At 28.4% G+C, this 22,266-nt stretch overlaps 1 protein-coding gene across 2 annotated transcripts in view; it reads right to left on the bottom strand.

Annotated features, from left to right (window-relative positions):
- Positions 1-22,266, bottom strand: part of LOC100207052 (cytoplasmic dynein 2 light intermediate chain 1) — a 47,911-nt gene that overhangs the window by 3,876 nt on the left and 21,769 nt on the right. For both annotated transcript variants that reach the window (XM_065817067.1, XM_065817066.1), the window contains 7 exons: positions 12,717-12,771; positions 12,539-12,607; positions 8,398-8,475; positions 8,237-8,322; positions 7,127-7,197; positions 312-357; positions 174-225 (listed from right to left, as the gene is read on the bottom strand). In XM_065817067.1, coding sequence (XP_065673139.1) covers positions 174-225; positions 312-357; positions 7,127-7,197; positions 8,237-8,322; positions 8,398-8,475; positions 12,539-12,607; positions 12,717-12,771 — 457 coding nt within the window. The remainder of the gene's footprint in view (positions 1-173; positions 226-311; positions 358-7,126; positions 7,198-8,236; positions 8,323-8,397; positions 8,476-12,538; positions 12,608-12,716; positions 12,772-22,266) is intronic.

Here is a 22,266-nt window from a genome sequence, read left to right on the forward strand (position 1 = left end):
ACCTGTTTTTTTTTATGCTCCTGTATCCATGCAACCTGTTTTTTTTATGTAAGTATAAAAAGAAACAAATTTTAATGAAAAACAAACTGACACGATAATTTAAATTTAAAAAAACTAACTTTAAAAAAGTCTTAAATAATGTTGGATTAGTAAACAATGAAAATAAAATTTACCTCTGTAGGGAAAAATGCTTTGTATGTATCTCTCCATAAATCAACTGGCGAACTAAAAATTAAAAAAAAAAAAAAAAAAAAATGAAAATATAATTAAAAAAAAAAATCTTTAAGAAAGCAACTTTGTAAAAATAAAACCTTTGGGTTGATCGTGATAGCTGCTCAGGCGAAACTGGGGGGGCACCTAAAAAATTATATAACTATAGTTCATAATATACAAACAGAAAGCACAAAAATTTTAAGTTCACATTAATTGTCGCCCATATTTTTTTTGAATAAGATGTTTACTTTACTTTATGCTGTGAATTTTCTATAAAACCATAAATAAAATTTAAATTTAAAATTTTTATTTAATTGCAATTATTTAAGAATGTTTTATTTGCTCAGTGAGTCATATCACAAAACATTTTTCATAATTTATTTTAATGGTAAAAAAATTAATAAACCTATCAATTAATTTCATACTTCAAAAAATTCTAATCTTTATGTAACTTCTATATAATTTTTGTAACTGTAATTATTAAAATGTTATTCCTAAAATTTACATTGTTTGTCTTGTTTTATTTGTTTTGTTTGATACTGTGTGCTTTTACGTTTTGTTTGATATGGTGTGCTGTTATGTTTGTTTGATACTGTGTGCTTTTACGTTTATTGCTCAAGTGATCAGTAATATAAAAATCGTGTCAACTGAGCTAAATTGTAAATTGTGACTTTTTAATTGTAAATTTAAAAATGTCTAAAATGTGAATTGCGACGTGTGACTTATTTTTAATCAGTAAGCTGATTTGGGATGGCAAGCATTTTTTATTTGATTAGAGATGCTAGAGAGCTAAGCCTGAAGAAGATTATAAAATCCTATAAACTTTGTAAACTCCGAAAACAATAAAAAACAAATACATAAAAATTAAAGAAAGAAAAAATAATACTCTAATGCAATTTCTTACTGATGCATGAAATGATTGTGGCTTCATACAGAAAAAAATATTGTGATGAAGAGACAATTTTTTCGAAAAATAGAAAGTTGCAATTGATCAGTTAAAAGGTTATTATAAAACATGAAGCATTGCAGGAAAGTTTCATTCACCACAGCTAACTGGACCTCACTAACTTGGGATCCATACCTCAGTTTGACACTGCTCAATTGTGATCAATTTCATAGATTTTAACTGTATTTTAAGAACTTTTTTAAAGCACTTGCATGTTGCATACAAATCATTGTATTTGTAAAGAAATTCTATCATATCTTCAATATGTTATCATATGTTCAATTCCTCATATTGTAGAGAAATTCTATCATATCTTCATTTCCTCTTGAAACTATTGCTGGTGCAATGATTTGTAGAGGAGTTGAAGATATGATAAAAGCTTTTCCAGTTCTTGATAATGCCAAAGTCATTACAATAACTACTGAAGAGAATGCTAACATAAAAACAGTTTTCTTAAAACAAGATGAAACAAACCAAGATCATTGTGATCTTGTTTTGCATCAAACTCATCTATTGTGTGTATATCATTTGATGAACCCTATTATTTGATAGAAAAGAGACATTAAAATTGACTATACCAAAAAAGTGCCCACACTATTAACAAAGTTTTTTTTTTTTTTTTGTTTTTTTGTTATTTCACCTCCCCAAGGCCCAGAAGGCCACTACAGACGAGGAGGCTACTTAATTGTGGTTATAACCCTCTCTCAACTCTATAACTCCGAAACACGAACCTTGACGAACAAGGCCGCTGCGCGGAGAAACAAGTTGAGCGCGGTACTACCAGGGACGTGGTGGGGATCGAACTCGGAACCTCTCGCTTATGAAGCCAGCGCACTACCACTACACCACTACCGCAATAAGTGGAACTCAAATGCTATAATGGTAGAATCAATCCTCAAACTTAAAGAGCCTTTACAATGTTAGAGAAATGCTAAACACGAGCATTTTTTATGTGCTCTTTGAGGTAGTGTACTAATGAGGAATTTCAAAAAGTACTAATGAGGAATTTCAAAAATTTTAAAATCTGGTATTAATTCTTAAAAAGGTTTCAAAATTTTCTGAAAAGTGGTCAAATAAAAAAAAATCAACAATAGGCAGTAGGATTATTCACTTGTAAAGGGTGTTTTTTTTAGAGGTATAGAAATTTAAATTGCAATAAAACAACGATGGATTATTCGATTGACAAGAATTTTTTTTTATTAGAAAGATAATCTTGTGGCATTACATTTTAAATATAATTTCTGGCATATGACCGCCACGGCTGGCTCGGATGTAGTCCAATCTGGACGTCCAATTTTCAACTTTTTCCAACATTTGTGGCCGTATATCGACAATAACACGGCAAATGTTGTCTTCCAAATGGTCAAGCGTTCGTGGCTTATCCGCATAGACCAATGACTTCACATAGCCCCACAGAAAGTAGTCTAGCGGTGTTAAATCACAAGATCTCGGAGGCCAATTCACAGGTCCAAAATGTGAAATTAGGCGGTCACCAAACGTGTCTTTCAATAAATCGATTGTGGCACGAGCTGTGTGACATGTTGCGCCGTCTTGTTGAAACCACAGCTCCTGGACATCATGGTTGTTCAATTCAGGAATGAAAAAGTTTGTAATCATGGCTCTATACCTATCACCATTGACTGTAACGTTCTGGCCATCATCATTTTTGAAGAAGTACGGACCAATGATTCCACCAGCCCATAAAGCGCACCAAACAGTCATTTTTTCTGGATGTAACGGTGTTTTGACATACACTTGAGGATTATCTTCACTCCAAATGCGGCAGTTTTGTTTGTTGACGTAACCATTCAACCAGAAGTGTGCTTCATCGCTAAAGAAAATTCGCTTATGAAACTTGGGAACAATGGCAATCTCGTTTTGGGCCCATTCGACGAATCTAGGCTTTGCTTGATGATCGTTTGGCTTCAATTCTTGCACGAGTTGGATTTTGTAAGCACGCATACCAAGATCCTTCCGCAAAATCTTCCATACAGTGGATGGACACAGATCCAATTCCTGTGCTCGATGGCGGATAGACTCATTCGGGTCTTCCGCAATGCTACGCTCTACAGTAGCAATAGCTTCTTCTGTACGCACCGTACGGCGTCTCTGGGGATGCGAGTTATCAATAAGAGTAAACGTGGTGCGAAAACGTTCCATGGTTAATCGAATTAACTGCTCTGATGGATGATTTTGTTGAGGATAAAATGGACGTAGAGCGCGATACGTATTCCGCACAGAACCATTATTTTCGAAATAAAATTGAACTATTTGCAAGCGTTGTTCAGGCGTGAGTCTATTCATGATGAATTGCCAAACCAAACTGAGAATAAATCACTTGTCACCTGTTAAATTGGTCACCATCTTGAACAGTAATGCCAACTTAAAGTTCTATACCTCTAAAAAAAACACCCTTTACAATTTAAGATATTCATTTAAAAGTAATCAACAGTTACTGTCAATTACTTTTAAATGAATATCTTAAATTTTATTTGTTATATTTTCTGCTACAAAAAAATTTAATGATTAGTTCTATGCTTTGATGCAATTTTTAGTAGTGACCCATCAGCTGTTGAGATTATTGCATCAAGAACTTCAAACAAAATAGTTAATCAGGCAAAAATGATGCGAAAAAAATTTGCATTTATGCAACTATACCTTACACTAGCACTAAGTGGTTCTTCTATAGAAGCTGGACTGTAGAAACTTAAATCACTACCAAGACCAGAGCAAAAAGATTTGGATGCAAATTACAAAACAATTACAATTCACGTCAATTACATTTCACAACAATTATAATTGGGTACCGTTATGCAACAGGGAACCAACTAAGATTTTTTTTTAAAATGAGTTAATTGGAAAAAAGGGCCAGTTGTAAATATCTATAATAATATTCTACTTAAAGTCACATTAGCATAAGGCTCTGAATGTATTTGTTAATAATTTTATATTGCAAAACTAAAATTACATCTAGTTTTAAAACTGTTTTATTTAATTATTTTGAAATATTGTAAATGTTGGTTGGTTCACTATTGCATAAAAAGGGTCCAAGTTACATCATAATATCCACATATTCACATATGAAACTATTGTGACTTCAGCTGTTTCAGTAAGAATAGAGTGGTTCTGGGAACAAAATAAGAAGCATAAGGCACAATCAGATAATGCAAAAAGATTTCTGTTTACACAACAAAACTTTATCTCTTTGACATCATTATGAAGAAGTGGAATATAGGTAAAAAAAGAGAAAAACATTAGCACCAACTCAAGATTCTCATTAACCCCAATTTTACAAAAAACACCAATAAGCTATAAAAATTGTTTTTGATCTAGATCTTTGTTTAAAGGACAAAAATTAAAACTAATGATTCTGGTGACTTACATATTAACATGTTTGCAGACTATTATAGAATTGAATTTTTTTTTTATTTAATTTATTTTTTGTGTTAAATTGTATAACATTTTGTGTGAATTAATTTGTAAAACATTAAATTGTGAAATATACAAAGACAAGCATAATACAATCTTTTCAAAATTTTCTAAACAATTATAAAAAATCACAAAAAATATTCATTAATTTTTTTTTTTAAACAAAATATTTCAATAATAAATTGTTTTTTGTAATTTATTACAAGTTAGCATGAAAAATTATGACAAACAACCACCCCAAGGCTGTGGCAGCTACTGCATATAAGGAAGCTACTTAAAATTTTACTAAACTTAACAAAACCAAAACACTAACCTTGACATCACCAAAACACTAATTTTGACAAACAAGGTTGATGAACAGAGAAACAAGAGACAAATACTTTTAATGATTGTTACACTTATGCTTATAACAATAATTTTTTAACTTTTAATTTTTACATTTCTTTTCAGGTATTTCACTTTTATCAATACTTTATGAAGCAAGTGACTTATAATATGATCTTTTAACTAAAAGAGTTCGATGCTTAGCACATACATTTGCTGTTGTTTGCAGCAAAAAAATTACATACTTATAGACAGAATTTTAAAATACTGGATTTTATTGGTTCTCAAGATTCTGGAAGCGACATCTAAAACTATTTGTTCTTCTCAAACAACAGGTTTACCTGAGTTCAAAAGTTTTAATCAACAAAATGTAAATAATTTGACAACTTAAGCAATGTAAAAAAGCGGCTGCATCAAAAATATTGTTGAAAAAAGAATCACAACCATGATAGGTTAGTGTTGCTGCCGCCTGACTGTATTGCTCACAGTGGTTTTCACCAGATAAGTGGAGTAACATCAGGTGAACGAGGAGCATGGGCTTTGGGGGTTGCTACTGTGATTAGCAATACCATACCTCTTTATCTCATTTTTTAAGATATTAAATCTCATTTACATTCTGAATGTGAAAATGAATAAAGATGCAATTAGACAATGGCAAACTGTCAATAAAAAGTGAACAAAAATGCAACAACATCCATAAGAGATAAAGAAAGCTACTCAAGGTAACAAATTGAAAACAAGATAAAAACCTCAGCAATTCGAATACTTTGAACAGATAAAGAAAGCTACTCAGAGTAACAAATTGAAAACAAGATAAAAACCTCACCAATCCTCAATCGAATACTTCTAACAGAAAAACAATTAGATAAAAAGCTTGATTACTTTTACTATAGATTCTTTTTTAAAACTAATTCACTACCAACAAGACTGCATGCACTATTGTATCACAAGCAACCACTCTTAAGTTAGGAGTTTCTAGATCACAATAAATAGTGTTAAAGAGCAAGGAAACGGTTGACTGAAGACTTGAAAACTTATAGATTGTATAAGTCAGGAAAACATAAAGATGAAAGAGACTTAATGAAGCATTAATGTGCAAGAAAAAAAAGAAGTTTATAAAGCATGAAGAGACAGATACTGTAAAATGATGAGACTTTGCTGAATCATATCCAAGAGAAAATGAGTTTTGGTTGATGAAACCAAAACTCATTTTCACTTGGATATGATAGCTTGTTTGAGCAGTGAGCATAATTAAATTTGTAGGATCGAGAATAAGACACAACTTTACAACGATGGGAGAGTAGCACAATTTTGATAGTTCAGCTATTTTTACAATGTGTTTTTAGACATTGTCTAGAAGTGAAAAGAGCATCATTAGAAGTACCAGCCTAAACATAACAACAGTATTCCATACAGGATTAAAAAAGAGATTTGAAAAGGAAGTGAATAGAATCAGGAGTAAAATACTGGCAAGTACAATAAAGAGAAGCAAACTTGGCAGATCCTAACTTAGCAATAATTTGCATTTATAATTTCCATGAGAAGCCAATTGTAAATGATAATCTGATATCCTTCATTAACATAGGAATTTCTACAGTATTGCAGTTGTTTGCAGTGAACTGAGTTTTTCTGGAGTTATAATTTATGAGTCACTGCAAACCCCAAACTATTACAGTAAAGAGATTCAATTCAAAATCAGCTGCCTGTTCTAAGCATCGAAAAAAAGTGAATACTTTTAGTCAAACTAGGAGTATAAAGTTGAATTTTTAGCAAACAGAGCTACTTTGAATATAAGGTTGTCAGAAAGATCATTAATGTATGTAAGAAATAATACAAGATACAACCGAGATAAATAATACCAAGGATAGAACCTTGTGGTACTCAAGAAGTTACTAAAAATGAAGAAGAGTGTTGGACTTCAAGGTTGACTTTATTACTGCAGTTAGAAAAATATGATTTAATAATCTAAAATTTTTTACAGATACACAATATAAAATTATCAACAAAATCAGCAAAAATGAATGCAATGAAACAAGCATATGGATACAACCAGCATGCCAGACTTTATCAAAAGACTTATCAAAAGGTTTTGATATGTCCAGAATAAATTGTAAAATTAATAAATTGTAAAATGTAAAAGAGTCATTCAAATTACTTTAATATACTATAACTTAAATTTTTATTTTATTAAATAAAAACAACTTCTAAAAATACCTATTTGCTCTAATGAATCGCAACCAAAAGGCACATAAAGAGGTTTGTTGATATCAAATAAAGGTGTTTTACTAAATAAATCATTAAATGAATTTAAATATTTCAAAGAATTTCATAGAATTTAAATATTTCAAAGGTGTCTTCAAATTTCTAGTTGCATGCATATGTTTAATGACATACAAAAATATTATTAAGTGTAAAAACCACAATTAAGAAAAAAAAATTTTTTTAAACTTTCAAAACTTTTTTAACTTAAGAGTTGAAAAAAGTTAAAAAATTTATCTTAAATTGAGATCAACATTAAATTTAATTGATTGATAATTGAGAATTAGATTAAATCAATTTCAGTCATTTGAATCATATCCACTCATTTTAATCATATAATAAAAAAAATTTATAAAAAAAAAAATTTTATTCATCATTTAACATCTAATAATATAATTTTTATTATTATTTAAAAATAAATGAATAATAGTAAAAATAATTGATAGTATTGTTTAAAAATAATAATAAATTAATATTACAAATATGTTAGCAACAAAAAAATTACGCAACTTGATAAATTTTTATTAAGAAAACTCAAACCACAAAATCAATGAAGATAACTAGTTGCATGCATATGTTTAATGCAATGCAACTGCTTGCAATGTTTAATGCAATGCAACTGCTTGCAATGTTTAATGCAATGCAACTGCTTGCAATGTTTAATACAATGCAACTGCTTGCAAGCATATATTTAACACAACTTGCTGCATAAAACTTATATAAGCTTCATTTGTATGACATGTTATACAACTACTTTCTACTTCTGTCATGTATATAGCATACAAATTTATGAACTATATTATACAAGTATATAAATGCTAAATACATAATAGTAATATTACTGCCAAGTGTATAGCATTCAAACTTTCTATTACTGCCATGCTTCAAATAGGCTATTTTAACGTTAAAACTGAAACTAATTTTTGATAGAATTCAAATTTACAGAAAAAAACTAAATGACTAATATACAAATAGCTTTGAACTTTTTGTTAACTTTTGAACCCTGAAGGAGATGCTTAGACATAAACATGGTTCGAATATTTTGACATAACTAAACAATAATACCTTATTGACTGTGAACCATTTGATATAAGTTGATTCAAAAATGATTTTAGTTTACCATTTAAACCTTCTGTCTTTGTGCTGAAAAACTAAAGAAAAACATGAATAGTAAAATAAACTAAAATTTGATTAGTAAGTACAACAAAATAAACCAATTTAAAGACCTGAATACAAGCTCCATTAGTATAAGCAATAAACCTGAGCGCTTTGCAGACCATTTGACGTTTTTCTGAAGTCATCAACTTTAAAAAAAAAATCAAATTAAATCACACACACAGATATATATATATATATATATATATATGTGTATATATATATATATATATATATATATATATATATATATATATAAATATATATAAATATATATATATATATATATATATATATATATATAATATATATATATATATATATATATATATATATATATATATATATATATATATATATATATATATATATATATATATATATATATATATATATATATATATATATATATACATATATACACACACACACACATACACAGTCAACTAATTCAGAAACTTTGCTAGACTATCATTATGATTACATAAAATTTGTGACCCCCTCAAATTGAGAGGAGTTCAATCTTTATGTGGTCATAATTTTTGAATGCTAAGAGATTATTCTATGAAATTTAAAATGAATATTAATTTAGTTGAGAATAGTAAAAAAAATATTTTCTCAACTTGCTGCTCTCACATTCGGTGCAGGAAAGGGGGAAAACACTTTGGTTTTCTTTTGTAACCAGACTCCAATCATCTTTATACGCTACTGCGAGTTGGTGATGATGATATATTTTGAACTTGACAAATCTGGTACTGAAGAACTTATTATGATAAAACCCTAAGGAAGAAGGACCCATTACGATAGATTAGAAAATTAAAGGTGAACACAGGTCAAAGATTTTCTCATTTCATAAAGACTAGTTCATATAAAGGAAAAGAGGGAGTGTTACAAAGAGATAGTGATACAAGGCAAGGAAATGCGAAAAGGATGTGATGAATTATGCTTGTCTCAGTATGCAGAATATCTTACAGAACAATAACATAAAGAACAGTTTGGTTAATATCAATTACTCAAACATACTGATAAGCCAATTAATTAATGCATAGAGCGAGAAATAAAATAAGGAATGAAAATGAAGTATAATATAATAATAAGAAACAAAAACCAAGCATTAAGCACAACTTTCCAGCTTTCCATACCAGGAAAATGCTTTTGAAATGCGTATATGTGCACATATGTTTCTTGATACTTTAGATAATGTCTAGAATCTAGATACTTGATACTCTGTGAAAACATGTTTATTGATTATTAACAATGATTCACAGCAATGACTAAAAGAAATGTTACAAGAATTGTTCAGAAAGATTTAAGAGTTCAACTCAAAAACCAAAAAAAAATACCAATTTTATGGGAACAAAATTTCCTATATCATACTCAGACCTTTTGAGATGTTAATCTTACTATAAGAGATTCACAGCCAATTTACAGTTTTTTCCTTAAGATCTTTCAATTAAAGAGATATATAGATATTTATAAAGTACTGCAGTGAGAAAAACCTTGTCATTGAGAGATACAAGTTCTATTAGTGAGTTTTTAAACTTAGACTTTGCTAGAAATTTCAAAAACTTAAGAAAGATCAGTGTGGAGCTTGTTAAAATTTCCACAAATAAAAAAACAAAAGAGTAATGAAATGTCAATGACAAAAAATTTACTCAAAAAAAAAAAAGAAGAAAAAAGTAAAAAAAAAAAACGTTGACCGCAACTGCAGTTTTTGACATTAAGCAAGTTTTTTTATTGCCATATGGTATGAGTAGAGCCTTTTATTATTTCAGACGCCTGCAAAAATTACAACATTGCTGTTACAAAAATTAATTCTTTAAAGACATATTCCTATTTTTGAAATAAAGATGAAAAGGAAAAAGCAAGCTGTAAAGAAAGTACTGGAGAATTTAAATTCATTAAATCTGGAAGCAAACTAGGAGCAACACAATTTCTTCTGTGGGGGCAAAATCAAACTACAAGCAGCACAATTTAATCTCGTCTGCGATTGATGTGGGGCGAAATCAAAATAGAATGATGAATATAACGCTGTCAACTATATTACCTATTTAAATAAGGTTTTATTGAGCTTACCTTCATTGCACCATAATAATCAGACATAATCAGACATAATCAGAGCGAACATGATGCAGCCCACTCAACAATTGAAAAACAATACTGAAATAGAACAATCAAAACACCTGTGCAACAGTAAACAGCAATAAAACAAGCTTTTAGAAAAAACACATGTGTACTAACTGTGTTGAGTTATGATGATATAATACATTTTAAAAATGCAAAAGCATTTCTACCATACCTAGAAGTATTTGGAAACAAGTGCTTTCAAATATCAAATTTTAACAAAGCAAATAGTGCAAAGAAAGTTCTGATATTCTTTACTTTAAGTATGAATATCAGGAAGAATATAGAAGTTGTACTTTTTTGAGCAAAAAACACTGACCACATAAAACCAACAGCTGATTTACTTACAAAAACAAAAGTATTACGCTCCAAAGAGGTATTAGTGCATTGAAAAAAAAAGGATCTCCTTTCCCTATGCAACAAAGGTAACATTCGAAAACAGCATCATAGTTTCCACAGAATCTTAAGGAGTCAGCTGCAAGTACAATAACAATGAAATACCAACAATACAACCAACAATAAAAACAACAACAACAAAAACATACAAAAAGTCATAAAGGAGTAGGTCAGCAAATAATTAAAGCAAATTGTGCAGAGTCAGGTAAGGTAGTAATTGAAGAGGATTGTCCAGAGTCAGTAAATAGTTGAATTGGATTGAGTCAGTTGCCAGCAATTAATAACAATTAAGTTAATAAAAGTACACAAATAGAAGCTGACAAAAATTACAAAATGATTATTTTAAAAATGAAACCTTTTTTTCTTGTATCACTTCTGTACTTATTCATAAAGTATTTTTTGAATTTGTTGAGTTGTTAACAATTTTACCACTTTTAATAATTCCATCACTTATTGATTATTTTAAAAAATATATAAATTTTTACACTTCATTTTGCAGACCATGCCATGTAGCCTAAAACCAATTTCAAAAAACCGTAAGTAACAACTATAGTTTGTAAATTTGTATATTTTCTCATTCATTGTACATTTGTCCCTCTGCTTTCTTCACCAATCGTAAATTAGTATAAAATTCTCATATACTCCCCGCTTTCTTCACCAATCGTAAATTAGTATATTTTCTCATATACTCCCTGCTTTCTTCAACAATCTTATATCAGTGTATTTTAATTCAACATACGCTTTTTTTGAAATCAAATACTATAGAAATGTTTTCTGTTGTAGAGTTTCAAGCTTTTAATTGTGGTAAATAAATTAATAACATTTTTCTTTACCTAGACCAAAAATGTCAAAAGCAAAGAATTTTATGTTTTAGTCTGCATTTGAAGTTTATGTATATATCTACTTTTAAAGCATGAATTCTATTATTAGTGAACTAAGAAATACAAACCTTGTTAAACATGGCTGCTACAATACCAAGTTGTAATAATAAACTACTTTAATGAACAATTTTCATAATTTGACCTTCAGAAAATATATAATTTTTAAAACTAGCATGTTTCCTTTTATCTCAACTTTTTTGAGATATAAGGAAATATTTAAAGATATCTCAATATTTTTGAGATACTTTTAAATATTGCGTCAAAAAATATATTTCCTATTAGAAATCTTTGTCATGGCAAACCATATCTCAACGTCCACTATTTGTTTTGAAAGACAAGCTAATTTCATTACTACTCTATTACATATTACTGAAATTAGATACTACTAATTCTAAAATCAATAAAAATAATAGCATTAATAATAATAAAAAATAATAAAATAAATATACAAACAAAAACAAATTTTTTTTTTAATCTAAATTACTCCCAACAAGGCTGCAAACAACCTCATTTAAGTTGAGAGTTACTAGAAAACAAAGAATAGAATTAGAGAGCAAGAAAACAGTTTACAGAAGACTGGAAAAGTTGTAGGTTGTATGAGTCAGAAAAACATGAAGATGGAAGAGAGTTCTAAAGAATTAAAGCATTAGTTTTTAGAGCATGCAGTAACATATACAGTAAAAGGATGCAGCTTTGCTGAATAACTCGCAATCCCCCGTTAACTAAGTTACTCATGCTATTAGTCATTCACAGCAAACATAAAAATATAATAGTCTAAATTATTAACTGTATTTAAAAAAATAAGCCTAACCTGAAATTGTTCATATTTGCTTCCAACAATCAAAAGAGGAATAAGCAATGGAGACACTAATTTATTATCCTAAGAAAGCAATGGAGATATAAGCATATTTTATTCAACAAAAAATAAAAATAAAAAGATTCTTATAAGCAAATAAAAATTCTTACAAAATATAAAATATTAAAAAAACCTTGTTTTGAAAACCAATTCTTTCAAAAGCTTTTTGTGTCAACAACTTTTCAATGCTAAATTAATGTAAAAAAAAACAATTTTTTTAGTCAAGTTATAAATCTATTTGTATAAAAACCATTTTATAATTACTTTAATTTGTTCTACTTTTTTAAAAAATGTTTTTTTTTTAATTTGAACTAAATTTTAAGATGAATAACCACTTTATAGAAAAAACAATTTTATAAAAAGAGAGATTACCTTACCTATTTGTAACTATAATCTATTAAACCGTTATTTATAGTAGGTGTAGAGTAAATTATAATATTAACAATAATACTATTTACAACAATATTTATACACATTTGTATATTTTTCAGTATATAAATTATTTTTTTTCTTTAACACTTATGATTCTAATTTTGTGTGATTTGGATAGGTTTCGATAAACATATTTTTCTTTACTTAAATTTAAAATTATGAAAAAATTAAAGCAATTTTGAGATATGGATAGCATATCTAGTGTCAACCAATTTAGCAAACTAAGTATTTTTATTGGTACCACATTTAAATTAGACTTTAACGAAATTAGAACTTAAAGTAGACTTTAAAGAATATTTACTAAACTTATCCATAATTTTGGAGTTTTAACTGCCAAGCTTGAACCACTCTCCCATCGTTATAAGGTTGCATTTCTTTCTCTTTTCCACAAATACTACCTTAGTCCCTACTCAAAGGAGCTATCTTCTTTAGTTCTATCAACCAAAACTCATACTTGCTTGACTCGTCATTCAGCAATAAGGCATCTATTTATTATGTGTCCCTGCATGCTCTAAAAATTTTATATATCTAGTTTTTTATTGCAATTTAATCTTTTGAAACCTATTCCATCTTCATGTCTTCCTGATTCATACTATCTTTAACAAGTCTTCTGTCAACTGTTTCTTTAACTCCTCTCTTAAACTCTATTCTTTGTTTTCAAGTAACTGCCAACTTAATAGTGTTTTCTTGCAGACTTGTTGAGAGTGAATTAGATTAAAAAATAAAAAATAATCCCATACCCTTTATCTTAACTATTAAGCCTAATCATGACGGTTTGACAAAGTTCTAACTGATTTTTTTTACATTAGGAGAATAGCAAATAAATTGTTTGTGTTTTTTTTATTGTCTAAATAAAAATATTTATATGACTTTTTTTTGTTTATTTATGTATTTTTACACATCAACCAAAAAATAAGTACACAAACAAATAAAAAAACAATAATGTAAATAACTTTAATTAAACATTAAAAAAAAGTTATTAAATTTTTTCTAAATTCTCCTAACATAAAAAATGTCAGTTAGAACCTTGTTAAACCAACGCAACGAGTTTTGTTAGAATAAAATATATCATTCATATTGACTTAAACGTTTTTTTAAATAATAAACTACATTTATTTCACTCAAGAAGTAGTGAATTAAGTAGTTATTTCAATCATGAAGTAGTGTCAGGTTATGAAAACAACCATTGTAGAGGCTTTGGTACGCAGATTGAACAACAGGGTATAGCAAGAACTTTTTTTCATTATAAAAGCTTTGGAAAATGTGCGTTTTTATGTAAAAAATATTTTTTTGATCTATTGAAGTTTTGATACCTTAATTTGGACTTTTAGACATTGAAAAATTATGTAAAACCTCATTTAAAAAAAGTATGCCTTTCATTGTATTTTACAAATAATCGGATTCAAATAATACTTTTAGAAAATTACAAGTTTGTTTGATATTTGACACTAAAAAGTGCAGCATTTGCAGATTTTCAGTGGCAGGAAGACGGGGCATTAAATTTTTAATGATGTTTTAATGAATAAAAAACTTGCTTTATAATAGTTTAAATATGTTTTACAAATTATAAAAAGGTGCTGTTTGTTTTAGAAATTAGAAAGAGGTGCTGTTTGTTTTAGATATTAGAAAGAAGTGGTGTTTGTTTTAGAAATCGGAAAGAAGTGATTAGTGATGTGGTTTCAACAAAAAACAGGTGGTTTATCCCCTATCTTACCCAAATGATATATTAACAACACTACTAAAACACTACTAAAAAAAAAATTAATAAATTAACACATCTTTCAGGTCTATTGACATTAAAAGCTTAATAATATTTCTTTCTATGCTTTCAACAGGTAACAACTCTTTATATTGAGCCATAGCTCTAATATATCTATCTCTTGCATCTAGTCCAACTATCAACATAGATGCTACTCTCAATTGTTTTACAGCACATTAGGTACTTTGGGTATAAACTTTAACAGAAGGAATTATTAAAGGTGTCAATCTTAGCAATAACAAGTTAACTTTAGTAAGCAAACAAGTAAAAATAGGTTCTTTTATTTCTTTGTTTTCCCATGTAACAAGCTCTTGAAGAATAGCTGCTGCAAAGTTCAGATTAGGTGTTTTTCTTGGTCTAATTTGCATATCTTTAAGAATACTATTATTAATAACCCATTTGTTTCAAAATATGATCAACTGCAAATTTGCGGTCTTCTGCATTATTACTGGGTAACACAAAGATTAAAATACTTTCATAACAAGCTCCAAACTGGATGTAGAGTCACAATTTCTTTTGCCCTATCAGGTTGATTTCTGAGAATTCTCAATTGAGAAAAAATGTAATAGGAAGCATCTTCAAGTTTGTCTTTAACTTTTATGACAAAAAAAAGTTTAAAGTAAAAAAGTAAACAAAATAAGTCAAGTAACTCTAGATTTTTTAAATTCTGCTCAGTGAAGCCATGTGTCCTTGTCCACACAAAGCCTATTTTCATACCAGTTGCGAACCATCTGGCATGACTTAAGGGGCCACAATGAATTTCTATTAGATTTGGTGGTAGCACACCAATCTTAACTGTTGTGTTAATCTTTTCCAGCCTGTTCTAATTCAAGTATAATCTGCTCCAAGTACTAAACATGATTTAGTAAGATTATGTTGTAAAAATTTGCAGCAAAAAATAAACACCTTTAGCAATCTTTTTAGCTACTACAAACTTATTATTACACCTAGAAAAATAATTGCTGTAGTACCTGTAGTTTTTTAATTCTCTTCTGATAACCTTCTTTGTCACTCACTTTTCTTTTTTGATTTTTTATATACTTTATTGACTCAATCTTATCAGCATCATCTGCATACTGGAATTTTTCAGAATATTTTCTTAGCCTTAGTCTTTGTTCTTCTGCATGTCATACTTTTCACCTGTATTATTTCTTTTGCATGTCAGACTTTTCATTTGTCTTACTTCTTCTGCATGTCAGACTTTTCACCTGTCTTAGCTCTTCTGCATGTCAGACTTTTCACCTGTCTTATATCTTTGACTGTACAACCATCTGAGCTCCTTAGTTGAAATTTTTTTAGTAAAAATACAGGTGGAATTTACATGTGCTTTAACTCTACAACTTTTGAGATAAGTACACCCAGAGAGATCATTCTCACATAGAAGTATTAAATGAGGACATGTGGTGAGGTCCATGAGTTTACATAACATCAATATAAGTTCTTCTTCTAGTTCTTCCCAATTCAATGTTTTCTACTTTCTCCCAAAGATTTTTTATTGATAATATATTTATCCCCAAATAATAACTGGCTGTTGAAACTTAACACTTGCTTTTCCCAAATGAGCAAAAACAAGTGGAGCTAAATCGTCAGCAAGATCTCTGTTAAAATATTTGTTTTGGCGTATTTGAATATCAAGACGTTTTCTAATCAAAAAATGGTCCATTGCAAACCTACCTTGAAGTTTAATTTTACATAAGAACACACTTTTTCCTAAGCTTAAATTTTATTTTTTCAAAAACATAAGAATCTCAATGCACCCTATTGAACATGACTTTTGAGGTTTAGACAGGAAAACCTGTTTTTTTTTAAAGACGAAAACAAGAAAAAAAAGTTTTTGATATTAAATTTAAGGTCAAACTCAAAGTATCAAAAAGTATATCAAAATACTGACCATCATTTGTTTGCAATAGCAAAAGTGCCAAACAAGCTTCTAGTTTATCAAAATATGTTTTAGTGATTTTTTAAAAAACGATAAAAATTTAACTTTGTCAATTAATTTGATGGTTTTTATGTAAAGTTTATTTGATTTTGTTGTTGAAGAGTTAAGAGTTGTTTTTTATCACAAACCATATACTTGAGGCTTTACTATGAATATATAAGTATATATTTACTTAATATTATATTATTTGATCTTCATTTCATTTTCAATGGTTTTTCAATTGCTGACATATATGAGTTGAGTTTTTGGTAGGTATTCAAAAGTAATATTACTTTCCAGTAATAAGCTTATATTTTGGTAGAACAACAAACTAAATTATCACCTATAATTACAAATTTACGAGTGGGAAAATGCTTAGTATATGGCAAAAAAGAACTCTCTAACCAATCTGAAAATGTCACAGCATCAAACCAACCAGATTTTGTTCTGTTATATCTTAAGTCACTCTCTGTTCAGTGATTAAGTCACTCTCTGTTCAATTTTGAGATTTGTAACCTACATAAGGAGGCAGAATGTTCTTCGAGAATGTGCTGAACCACAAAACATTATAAATATGCTTTTCACTGTCTTTTACTCACTCTGGGTTATTGCTCCACGCCTGAACAACCATTTAACAACACCAGAATCCTCTGTTGCGTTTGCTTCATTAAAGTTATAAAAATCCTTGAGATATTTCAAACTTTTCCGTTTCCAACTTTTAACAATTGTTTTAAATTATTAAAATATTTATTAACTAAAGCTCTATATACTCTCCCACAAACACTTTTAATATTTTGACAAAATTGTTGACAAAGACTGTTTTTGTGGTGATCCAAAAAGTCAATTGACCATTCAAGTATTGTTTTTAAAACAGGGTACATTTATTCCAGATATATTTAAATAGTGTTTTACAACTACTCTCAATTAAAAAATGTACATTGGAAGCCTCTCTGACTGACTGTACATGTTTCACAACAACATTTTCTTCAAATTCATTCAATCTTGTTGGATGACCAAATAATATATATATATATATATATATATATATGAAGCTAAAATTTACCAGTGAAACAAAAATGATATGTATATGAAACTAAAGTTTACCAGTGAAACAAAAAAAAAAGCTTTTAAAGTTGATCAGGTTAGTTCTTTGTTTACAATGCATTATATTTTTTATGTTGTTCTGTTAAATCAACTTATTCTTTTAAGTAAACTTATTTTTTATTTAAGAAATTCTATTGTCATAAAAAATAAGACAAAAATCTTTTAACAATAGAAAGAGTTTTACGCAAAGTTTATGTCTGAAGTTACTCCACTGCTGAAAGTAATCACATTTTACAATAACTATTATTAACATGTGACACTATTTATTATTTTGACAGATAACTAAATCAGTAATTTGGTAAAATACTATTAACAGGTTATAAATAAGTTTTTGGACTGGAATAATTATTTTATTTTTGGATTTTTTTATTTTTTTATTTTTGGATTTTTGTCCTTATTTTTGGAACAAAAATTCTTATTTAAAACACAAAACTTAAAAATAATAATAAAAAATGTCTTATTTTAGTATTTGATGAGAAAACAAAATTAGACACCATGTCTTTTTATATGGTCAAGTCTTTTCCTAACACCCAAAATATGGTTTTGCACAAACTCAAGATCTATTTTGCCAAAACAGTAGATAACTCTAGATTTCAATTCATCAAGATTCTTTACTGTCCAATCACCTTCATAAACTTTATTGTTCAAGTTTCCTCAAAAGTCTTCTTTTGATTGTTAGGAACATTTGCAGAGTTGATCGATCTTGGTACAAAATTGATTATTTGCTCATTTAGGTAATTTACCACGCTTTTTGCATAATGAGCAGATGTCAAGTCTAGTCAAAATACGCACTCTCCTGTACTATAAAATTAATTTATAAAAGGTACCAAACATTTTTAATTATGGTTTCCAGGTAGACTGTTTAGTTCATTGTCATTCCTGAAGGAATAAAAAATGGCTTTGATACACTTTTTGGTGAAATAAAAAGCCAAACCAATAATTTTTTTTTCATATTTGGCTATAAAATCAAAACTTTACATAAGGGCGAGTCTTTGATTAATATCACTTGATTAAAAACTGGAGTTGCCAGGTTGCAACGAATGAGTTAAAATAAAGAACGATTCATCATCTAAAACAAAACCAATATTTTTATATTCTTCTAATATATTCTAATATTTTTGGACAGTTTGGCGTCACTTGCTTTTTCTGAATTTTAGTTAGAAGTGGTCCTTTACTTTTTTTATGGTATTTGATGTTAGTTTTTTTATTTAAAGTCTTCGAAACATAACTTAGATAACATTTTAACTTTCTGGCGACGCAATTTTGGGAACAGCCGTAAGATAATCAAACTTTTTTTATATATAGAATCATGGCTTTTGATGCAATTATAACAGGTCTACCACAAGATATTTTTTTTTCCAATAATCCGTTAGTTTTAATAGACTTAATCCAAAATTAATTACAAACTGTTGATTTTGCGTACCCAAGAGCTATAAAATGGTCAGCAATTTCCTTTTTTTTTGTTTATCTGGCTTATTTTCACAAAACTTGTACAAATCATTCTTAATGTTTTTATATTTTGCCATTGTTTAAAAACTATATATAAAAAAATTATATTTTTTTGATTTTTTAAATAAAATTTAAACACAGCTTTGAAATAAGACTATTACGAATCTTCTTGTACATTTCTTTGCAGTAATAAACTAACATCAACTCCAGTCCAAAAACTTATTCATAACCTATTAACTAACATGGTTTAATCATAATTAAAATTAGTTTCACTTGCTAAGAGTAAAAAAAAATACAAAATTCTGAACCCCCTCCCCCAATTAAAAAATGAGGGGGTTGTTAATTTTGCATAGCTCCTGGATATCAAAGAATTTTTTAATGAAACTTGAAATCTATTAATTATTTTTGATTTAGTTTAGCTCATTATAACTTCTTTTTTCAAAAAAACATTTAACTGAGATGGGCCTGGGTTGACAAAATTTTTGGGTGTTATTTGTCCCCTTGAAAGAAAGTTTGCTCCAACCCCATGATTTTTTATAAGACAGCTTTATTTAACAATATAATAAAGTAAAAAATTTTTACTTAACATAATTTCAATGTAAAACTAAGTATTATAATCTTTTAATTCCAAAATCAACAACAACATCTCCATAACAACAGCAGTTAGTTTTCAATCTATCTCCATAATCTTTATGATCAATACTGCATTTATATTGTTGCCGTCTAGGCTTAAACATTGCATGAATTGCTTCACCACACTGTTCTGCATACTTTGACAAGCCACATCCTGCATGCTTTACAAAAGAAAAACATGGCAATATATAATGTGGATTTTCCATGAAACTGTTAGTGTCTTTCCAAGCGAAGAAGCTATTTCTTGTAGGCATAGAAAAGCATCTTTAAACAATAATATTTTGTGTTCTGTGTTTAAGATTTTTTCCAATAATTAAGATTTTTTCCAAAACAAGCTTGTTTTACAGATTTAAAAGTTCTTAAGCTTTGGACTACAGAAAGTAGATATGGTACTTTAAGTTGCACTTCATGTTGAAGTGAATCAAGTAATTTTAAAATTTTATTTGCATTATTACCATCCCATCCAACTTCATGATATCCTCTTTTAATTATATAGTTTTTTTTAACCACAACTCAAAACCATTACACTCAGTTTAAAGAAATCCTGCTATCTTATCCAATAAGTAGATGTAGCCAAAGCAAAGCAACTAAAATGAAAGACCAAATAACACATTAGCACATTTAAGATCAAAGGCAATATAATAGTTTAAATCTTCAAGATTAATTTTCCAAGCACTAATCTAAGATTTTCATATTTTTCAGGAATATCTTTAACAATGGCTAAATTAAGAACTTTATGAGCTCTGCTATTTTGAAATTTAATTTCAGATTCTTTTTCTTCCTCAAAAAAATTAAAAACAATATTTAGGAAGCCTCCTCTACGATCTAAAGAAACTCCTACAAAACCTACACATGGAGTTATACCTTTTTCTTTAATAATATGCAGGATTAAATCAGAGGGATTTTTAATATAAATTAAATCTCTTATCAGGCCTTCCCAGGAGAGGCGTGCGGTCGCACGCCTTGAGTGAACACGGATATTTTTTTTTTTTTGGATAACTCGGCCACGCTTATTTAGCATATATTAAAAATAACGCATTTTTAAAAAGGCGCTGAAAAAATCAAATTAAATTCGTTGTATTATTTTGTAATTTTCTTAATAATTTATTATTTTCATTAATAAGGAAACAATAACATAAAAATAATATATATATATATTTTTTCTTTGAATTTTTTTTTCTTATAACTTTATAAATTTTTTTTTTTTTTTATTTTACATATTTTTTTTCTAATTTTAAATTTTTTCACATAAGTATGTCTTTCTACAAAAAATAACTTCTAAGTTCTAGAAGAATTATCATCTACAAGGTTCTAGATAGAGGTATGAACGTGTAGCTCATTCGGTTGAGACATTACATAGCGCCGCGGAGACCGAGGTTCGCATCCCGCGTCGGCAGAGCATATTTTTCAAAATAGATTAAAAAAGTTTTCGGTCACATTTTCTGTTTATTTTTTCGACTTGTCTTAAATATCGTTGCTGAAAAAATCAACACCTAAAAATATATTATAAATAATTATAATATAAATAAATAAAATATAAATATAAATAAATAAATTTTTTTTTTATGTTTACTAGACTTGAAAAAAAAAATTGTAATAAGAAAAAAAAATTTTTATTAAATAAGTATAAATATATATATATGTATATACATTTCATTTTTATGTTCATATTTTTATATTAATAATAAGAATAAATTATGAATAAAAATAATAAAATAATACGACAATTTAGTTAGGTTTTCTCAGCGCCTTTTTAAAAATGCGTCATTAATATATGCTAAAAAACCGTGGCCAGACTCTCAAAAAATATATATATATGCGTGGTCACTCAAAGCGACCGACCGCACGCCTCTCCTGGGAAGGCCTGTCTTATGATTCAACTTTCTCTACACTATAAAATTCATCAAGTTTTACTTTAAGATTATCTAGTTTTTGAACTATATTTCCTTCAACAGAGTCTCTTCCATTTAATCCAGTTCTAATTGTAGAACAAAGTTTTTTTGTTGGATTGTCAGAAAGTTCAAGGGAGACTTACAATTCTATGACTGTTTGAAGAGAAAGTTGTTTATTACGTCTGTTACTTTTTAAATTAGGAGCTCCAACTCTAATAGAGATGTTCCTTGTGTTTTTAGTAAGAAAACTGTCCCATTTTCTATACCTTCGCTCCCCATCTTTTTTTTAATTATAGCACTGGCTATTTGTTCTGCATATTCTCCTAATTATAAATTGTGGCCAACCAAGATGCCGACAGCAGCAGCTTGTGTACACTGATGAGAAATGCCCCGTCCAGTAACAAATGCTGCATAAGTTTTCAAACACTTTCAGTTCAGTAAATGTTGGAACACTGATACCCAAACATGAATCTGAAGATCGCCTTTCTAGTCAATC

The sequence above is a fragment of the Hydra vulgaris genome, chromosome 14, assembly GCF_038396675.1.
Source record: "Hydra vulgaris chromosome 14, alternate assembly HydraT2T_AEP".
Taxonomy (NCBI): Eukaryota; Metazoa; Cnidaria; class Hydrozoa; order Anthoathecata; family Hydridae; genus Hydra; species Hydra vulgaris.